Below are 6,709 nucleotides of genomic sequence, written 5' to 3' on the forward strand. Positions count from 1 at the left end.
CGCCGGGCGGGCGGCCGGAAAAGTGCCGGCCAGGCGAGCCCGGGGCTCTGCGGCGCCCGGAGGGACCCCTCTTGCTCACCTCGGCGACGACCCCCGAGTCCGGCCTCTTCACGCCGAGGACGCCTGTCCGCGAGTCGCAAGCTCAGAGACTAGGGCGACAGCTCCGGGGGCGAAGGCGGACTACAGAGAGAACCGACGGAGGGCGGCGGGCTCGGGAGTGCGAGCGGGCGAGGGCGGGCGGTGGCGGGAGGGCGGGGAGCGACGTGCACGCCCCCGAGAGCCCGGCGGGCTCGAGCCGGAGCCAGTCGCGACCCCGCGCACGCGCGCGCACTCATAGTTCACGATTGCTCAGTTGCGGTTGCTCAGGAGCGCGTCCACGCCCTAAAACTCGCGTAACCAATCATAGAAGTCGCGTGGAGCATCACGGGAACTCCTGGGCTATAAAAGGCCGGGTTACTATTTTGTACTCCGCGAGTCACTCATCCTTTAATTAAGTAGGGTGGGGTTAGGTGCGCGTGCGCGCTGCCAATACTCCGCCCTAAACTGCCAACGCTTCGCGCAAAAGCGGTAGACCCGCCCTGCTTGGTCTTGCGCGTGCGCACTGGAGTCCTGTCCCCGGAAGACCACACGCCTGCGCGGTGGAGACTACAGTGACAGTGTCTCGGATGGCTCGCGGGCTAGTCATGGCGGAAGCTTGGTTTGGGCAGTCCTTGCAGGCTTTGCCCGCAACGGTGGTGGGCGCACTGGGAGCCCTGGGCAGCGAGTTCTTGCGGGAGTGGGAGGCGCAGGACATGCGGGTGACCCTCTTCAAGCTGCTACTGCTGTGGCTGGTGTTAAGTCTCCTGGGCATCCAGCTGGCGTGGGGGTTCTACGGGAACACGGTGACCGGGTTGTATCACCGCCCAGGTGAGGCTCCCTACGAACCTCTCTGTGGGCTGGCCTTCCTACCACTACCAGGCTGTACCCCAGAATACACTTGACTACCACCACCCCACCCCCGCCTTAGCAGGACGTTGTACCTTGCCACTATAACATTTTATGCCGGAATCCCCACCAGTCCATTGTAACTGTTCTTGCGAACCCTCACCAGACAATGCCAAGAGCCCGTGAGAACCCTATCACACTCTCTTCCAAACGATAGCAGTGGCCCTAACCTAACCTGAGCAGATGCCTGCTCAGATCCTCTCCCCCAGCCCGCTGCAGCTCTGGATGTGTTCCTGCCTCCAGGTCTGGGCGGCCAGAATGGATCCACACCTGATGGCTCCACGCATTTCCCTTCGTGGTGAGTAAATCTGTCCCTACCTCAACCTCATGCTTGGCAGACAGGTACTATCCTGTGTCGATTACAGAGAGGGAAATTCTCAGGGTACGTCGTGGCCTTTGCAGCACCTTCCGCGTCTGCGTGTAGAGCCTAGGCTTCAAGCTGGGGTCACAGCCCTGTCTGGAGAGTCTCTCATCAGCGTGCTGTTCAGCAGCCTTTGGCAGGGGGCAGAGTACTGTCATCATGTCAGAGATGCAGAGGCCGTCTGTTGGGAGCAAGCCCTTCAGGTGGCAAGGGTTGGCTTACTACCAAGCCATACCGCAAGTCCTAAGAGCCTCTCTTAGCATACTGACCTCATCAGTTACCTCCTCATCTGTAAAACAAGAACTCACCTGGGAGGCTGAGACAAGAGGATCACAAGTTTGAGCACAACCTGGGAAACTTAGTGAGTTAACAAGACACTGTCTCCAAAAATGGGGGGTGAGGGGGTGGGGATGTAACTTGGTGCAAAGGCCCTGAGTGCAATCCCCAGAACAAAAAGAACAAACAATTCACTAATCAAGGCATTCATTCAGCCAGTCTCTGAACTTTTACTACATGGCAGATGCCACACTAGGCCCAAAGAACAAGGACAATCTAGGCCCTGCTTACAATGGAAGCAAGAGATTTACAGAGAGGACAGCAGTGCAAGGGTAAGGGTCATCTGGAAGGCATCTCCCACGGTACCTAACCTGAGACCAAGGCCAGGAGATGGCATAGGGTACTGGGCAAGGAGAATGGATGCAACAGCGCCCACAGAAAAGGCCAAGGGTGGCACATCGGAAGAACAGATAAGGTTGTGATGGCGGAGTTTGAACATGAAGGCATGGAGTAGTCAGGGAACCACGGAGGGACTGACTCAGCAACCCTGTAGCCTGATCTAATTTGCCTCTGTAACTGCCTACTTAATGGCAGATAGATGAAGGGGTCCAAAAGTAAAGGCAAGAGGCCATTTAGGAAGACTGCCACTACCCAGCTTTCTGTCTTAGGCAGCTGGGAAAGGATGGCAGCAGGATAAGGTGGGGAACCAGGAACAGATACGCAGGGGGGAAACAGTGGGCCCACAGTGGGCTGTGGGAGACCAGCAAAGAGATTTAGGTTGTAGTGCCACCTTTCTGAGCCCAGCTCAGCCCCCAACAGGGCTTGGGGAGAGCTAGTCTCAGGAGCTATTCTGCTGCCTGTGAAATAACCTTTCTTCTCCATCACTTTCAGGGAAATGGCAGCAAATGAACCTCTCAAAACCCACAGAGAATAAGGGAATGCCGCAGCAGAAAGGTCTCCAGAGACATCACTGGGAGTGCTGGATCCTACGCTATGTCATTTTGTTTGTTTTGTTTGTTTTTTGAGACAGGGTCTTGGCGTGTAGTTCAGGCTGGCCTTGAACTCACTGTGTAGCCTAGGCTGACCTTAAACCCAAAATGATCCTCCTGCCTCAGCCTCCCAAGTGGTCTGATTGTAGGTGTGCACCAGCATGCCTGGCTCTTGCTGCTGCTCAGACCCTAAGAATGAGTGCCGGGCCCAGGATTGAGGTTCGAGAGTACCCCAGTGCTTGCAGGGCTGGGCCTCCATAGCCTTCAGCCTTGGCTCCAACAGGGCCAGGTACTGGGCAAATGAAGAGTTTGCCTTTACCCTAATCTAGGACTCTTAAGGAGAGAAGACATGTTTCTTCTCTCTCAGAGCTCAAAGCTCAGGAGAAGCCTTGTGTGGGGAAGGCCCGTAGTCCCTTTTCTGTCTTGACTTTTCCCTGTCCCCCTTCTTACATCCTGAGATATGACCACATAGAGCTCTGTCTCTCTGAGAAGCAGCCTGAGGTTGACCAGTTCTGGGATTTGTAAGGAAAATCTATTGTTGCCCAAACCCTGAATTTGGTTTTGCTTTGTTGGTAGGGAGCCAAGTAATCTGGCCTGGGCCAGGCCTTCTGTTTACGGTTATTTACCTGAATACGGAAATATAAGGCAAGGTGTCCTTGCTGGCATCATCCAGATGGAGGCACCAAACACTCACCTCCCCGACCCAAACAGAGCTCTCCAGGTCTGAGCCAGGCAAAGGAGGTTATCATTTCCCAACTGTCTTCGTATTTCTTTGTCCTCAGCAGAAAGCAAGGTGTCTGAAAGAGACAGAGCCCGCTGAGTCCCCAGGGCTCCCACCTCTACTGTTCAAGTACCCTTGGGGTCTCGGGTCTGCACCCTGCCCCCTCGAAGGGAGGCTCTAAGCAGTTAGGGCAGAGTGGCTCCGTCATGTCCCATCTTGCCATAGAACAGAGTCCTTATCCTGAAAGCCCACTAGCACTGTCTCAGTCCCTAGGAGCCCTCAATGTGGAAGATCTACAGGCAGGCAGCCCTAGCCCCTTTGCAGTGGGTAGGAGAGATTTCAGAGCAGTGGCTGGCAAAAGCCCCCACAGAAACACTGCTTCCTGAAAGCACTATGGCCCTAGATGTACCTCCTCCCCTAATGGCTGTCCTGCTGCCCACCTCTGCTGGGCCATCTGCTACCTCAGTGCCCCACTGCCGGCTTCTCCATTAGATGTCATATATCCACCTGGCACCCTCAGAGCCTTGGCAGACTCTGGCAGAGATATACCGGAAGCCCTCAGGCCCACCCACCAACACAACTATACAGGTTCTTGGGCTCGTATTTTATCCAGGCTCAACTGAAAATGTGGCTTATTAAACATAGAAGTGCATCGGTTGTGTGGTTATTTTAAAAGGATAAGTGTGTGTGCGAGGGCAGCTGGTGAGGGAATATCCCGAAGGCTACTGCCCTTCAGCAGCAAGAATGCTGTGGTTTGCAGAGGTGGGAAGAGGGTGCCCATTCCCTGGAGGAGTGGTGGTGGGGTGTGGGGTGTTCAACAGGGGCCATATCTCTGTTGGCTTGGGTTTTGGTTTGTTTTTTTTGGGAGGGGGGTATGTTTTTGAGACAGGGTCTCACTATGCAGTTCAGGCTGGACTTCAGCTCACTTTGTAACCCAGGCTGGTCTTGAACTCGAAAGGATCCTCCTGCCTCAGCCTCCTGAGTGCTGGGATTATAGGCATGCGCCACCACACCCAGGTCTTGGCTTGGGTTTTGATACTTTGTGATACTGGGATTGAACCTAGGGCCTTGCCCATGCTACCAAATACCTACCACTGAGCTATATCTACAGTTCCTTATTGGTTCTTACAGGCCTAGCCCACAAAGGGAACCTACTCCAACTCTGTCTTAATAGGCCAAGAGGTTGGTTGATATCTCAAGAACCCTGTAGACAAAGAATAATAAAGCTGGAGACCATACTAAGTAAGAAGGAAGGAACCTTGTTTAATTTTTTCAGGTAACGGTAAAGTCCAGTTATAGGCTCCAGGGGCAGAAGTCAGCCCATGTGGTGAGCATGCCATGATCTGCAGCTGGGCAGCAGGCTAGGCCAACGGCAAAGGAGAATGGGTCCACATCTGCTCAGCCGTCCCCGTTTACACACAGGAATAACTTGAGTCAGTGCTCTGGTGAGTCAGGAATATTCCTGCCTGGGGGAGAGGCCACGGTCTGCATTTGTGGAAAGCAAGGTAGAGGAGATGACTTCAGGCTACGCTGCCCTCCTTTGAAAGGTGAGAAACCACAATGAGGTAGCTTGGCCAGATGTTACCCACTCACAAAGGCGAGCATTCGCTCTATACCAGCACCTGGCAGAGTGTGGTCAGTGGAATCAGGGACCAGAACGGGGCATTGAGTGACCTGGTCTGTCGATCAGAAATGTGGTCCTAAAGTTAGAGGGGCTTGTGTTGCGGGGAGGCCGTGCTATACTCAGCTGCTTGCCCCACAGATAGTTCTGCCTGGCCTTGACCAAGCTCCACAGAATATGCCGCAAGGCAAGGCTCCTGGAGGGGAGGCCCCTGCCCCGGCCGTCTTCACTTGAGAGTGTAGTAGTTCGTGGGCACAAAGGGCATTTTGCTGACGATGGCCATCTGCTGCTTCCGCCGCACCTCCACCAGCAGCTGTGTCCCTGGCCGACCGTACTTGGAGGGTACATACCCCATCGCCACATTCTTTTTCAGGCAGGGTGATGGGCAGCCACTGGTCACAGTACCTGTCCAAGCACAGGCCATGTATCAACACCATCTTGATACTCCCACCCTTCCAGGGAAGGGACGGGGTCCCAGCATCCTTGGACTACCTACCAATCACGGTGCCGTCGGTGCACAGGATGGGACTGTGCGCCCGCATTGGGGCCCCCTCACACGTCAGCCCCACACGCTTCCGCTCCACCTTGCCCTTCAGCTGGGGAACGATGACCGTGGCTCCTGGGAAGTCCATGGTAGCTCGGCGGCGCTTCCCTAGGGCATGATACACCAGACCTAAGTCCCAGCCCAAGAAGCCCTGGCCACAAAGGGCCTTATCTTACAGGGACCCCAGGTGACATCCATCAGGCATCAAGTCCTCTTCATCTGGGCTTCCTGGAGCTCCTTCCCTGCACTGCAGTCAGTCATCCAACGACCTCCCACCCCCTAGAAGCCGTGCTGAGGGTCCTCAGTTTATAATGGCAAAAACACAGTGGCACTTTCAGGGAATGAAGGCTCAGAGAAGCTAAGTAACTTTTTCCAACCTACACAAACTTAAAAGCAGTCACAGGTTGCATGTCCTCGTTAAAGTTCACACCAGAGCCAGGTGTGGTGGCACACGCCTGTAATCCCAGCACCTGGGAGGCTGAGGCAGGAGGATCATTGCGAATTTGAGGCCAGCCTCGGCTACATAAGTGAGTTCAAGGCCAGCCTGAACTGCATAGTAAGACCCTATCTCAAAAAGACAAAAAAAAAAAATAAAGTTCACGCCAACCTCCAAGGTCCCATGTTAGCCCAACTCACCCAATGTCCAACTGAGGCTGCCCTCCACAGGTGTGGTATGTTCATCAATGTCGTTTCCATATAGACAGAGGCCTGCTTCCAGGCGCAGACTGTCCCGGGCCGCCAGTCCTGCCAGTTTCACCTCCGGGTTTTGCAGCAGAGCCGTTGCCACATGGACTGCCCCAGCTACTGGCACTGAAATCTATAAAGAACACCAGAGAGCGGTGGGCAGTTGCCCCCAGTCTTGTGCCCTGCTCTGCTCTACGCCCACTTCTTGATGTACCTCCACACCATCCTCTCCTGTGTAGCCACAGCGGGTTACTCGACAGCCGGATACACCGAACACTTCCATCACAGCACTGGTCATGAAGGGCAGTTTCTTCAGGTCCTCCGCCACACCCGTCTGTAGCACCTGGGCTGCAGTGGGGCCTGGGCCCAGGAAGCCAGTGACCAAGCGTCCTGGTCCCAGGACCCCTCAAAACTGGATGATAGCCCTTTCTCAGGGACCAGAACAGGTCCTGAGCAAGTCCCACTCTGCAAGTGGAAGAAGGTGCTGTGCCCCCTATCTCATGGACTCAAGAAACCTGGGCGGCGGGGG

General features: G+C 55.1%; 3 protein-coding genes across 4 annotated transcripts in view; 1 reads left to right on the forward strand and 2 right to left on the reverse strand.

Moving 5' to 3' along the window:
* The window catches only part of Rhoa (ras homolog family member A), a 46,633-nt gene extending 46,352 nt beyond the window's left edge, over positions 1 to 281 (reverse strand). Inside the window, exon 1 of one of the 2 annotated variants that reach the window (XM_005410200.2) lies at positions 80 to 281. The gene's annotated coding sequence lies outside the window, so the exon portion shown is untranslated. The remainder of the gene's footprint in view (positions 1 to 79) is intronic. The other variant, XM_005410198.2, reaches the window with a different exon arrangement.
* Positions 282 to 466: 185 nt separating this feature from the next.
* Tcta (T-cell leukemia translocation altered) lies at positions 467 to 2,692 on the forward strand. Its single transcript, XM_005410197.2, has 3 exons — positions 467 to 906; positions 1,228 to 1,282; positions 2,513 to 2,692. Exons 1-3 carry the CDS (start codon positions 666 to 668, stop codon positions 2,553 to 2,555), a joined length of 339 nt encoding a protein of 112 aa, XP_005410254.1. The 5' UTR covers positions 467 to 665; the 3' UTR covers positions 2,556 to 2,692.
* Positions 2,693 to 4,570: 1,878 nt separating this feature from the next.
* The window catches only part of Amt (aminomethyltransferase), a 6,478-nt gene continuing 4,339 nt past the window's right edge, over positions 4,571 to 6,709 (reverse strand). The window contains exons 6-9 of the mRNA XM_005410201.1: positions 6,395 to 6,540; positions 6,133 to 6,313; positions 5,449 to 5,604; positions 4,571 to 5,357 (exon numbers count right to left, since the gene is read on the reverse strand). Of these exons, the coding sequence (XP_005410258.1) occupies positions 5,179 to 5,357; positions 5,449 to 5,604; positions 6,133 to 6,313; positions 6,395 to 6,540 (662 nt within the window). The 3' untranslated portion in view covers positions 4,571 to 5,178. The remainder of the gene's footprint in view (positions 5,358 to 5,448; positions 5,605 to 6,132; positions 6,314 to 6,394; positions 6,541 to 6,709) is intronic.

Source organism: Chinchilla lanigera, unplaced genomic scaffold (genome assembly GCF_000276665.1).
Source record: "Chinchilla lanigera isolate Chin_1 unplaced genomic scaffold, ChiLan1.0 scaffold00131, whole genome shotgun sequence".
Taxonomy (NCBI): domain Eukaryota; kingdom Metazoa; phylum Chordata; class Mammalia; order Rodentia; family Chinchillidae; genus Chinchilla; species Chinchilla lanigera.

Bases quoted from the DNA above. Each gene is read 5' to 3' on its own strand.
- Tcta (XM_005410197.2), top strand. From the start codon at position 666: ATGGCTCGCGGGCTAGTCATGGCGGAAGCTTGGTTTGGGCAGTCCTTG. The intron at 907-1,227 runs GTGAGGCTCCCT...TCCTGCCTCCAG, and splicing joins CGGGTTGTATCACCGCCCAG to GTCTGGGCGGCCAGAATGGA. The intron at 1,283-2,512 runs GTGAGTAAATCT...CATCACTTTCAG, and splicing joins TCCACGCATTTCCCTTCGTG to GGAAATGGCAGCAAATGAAC.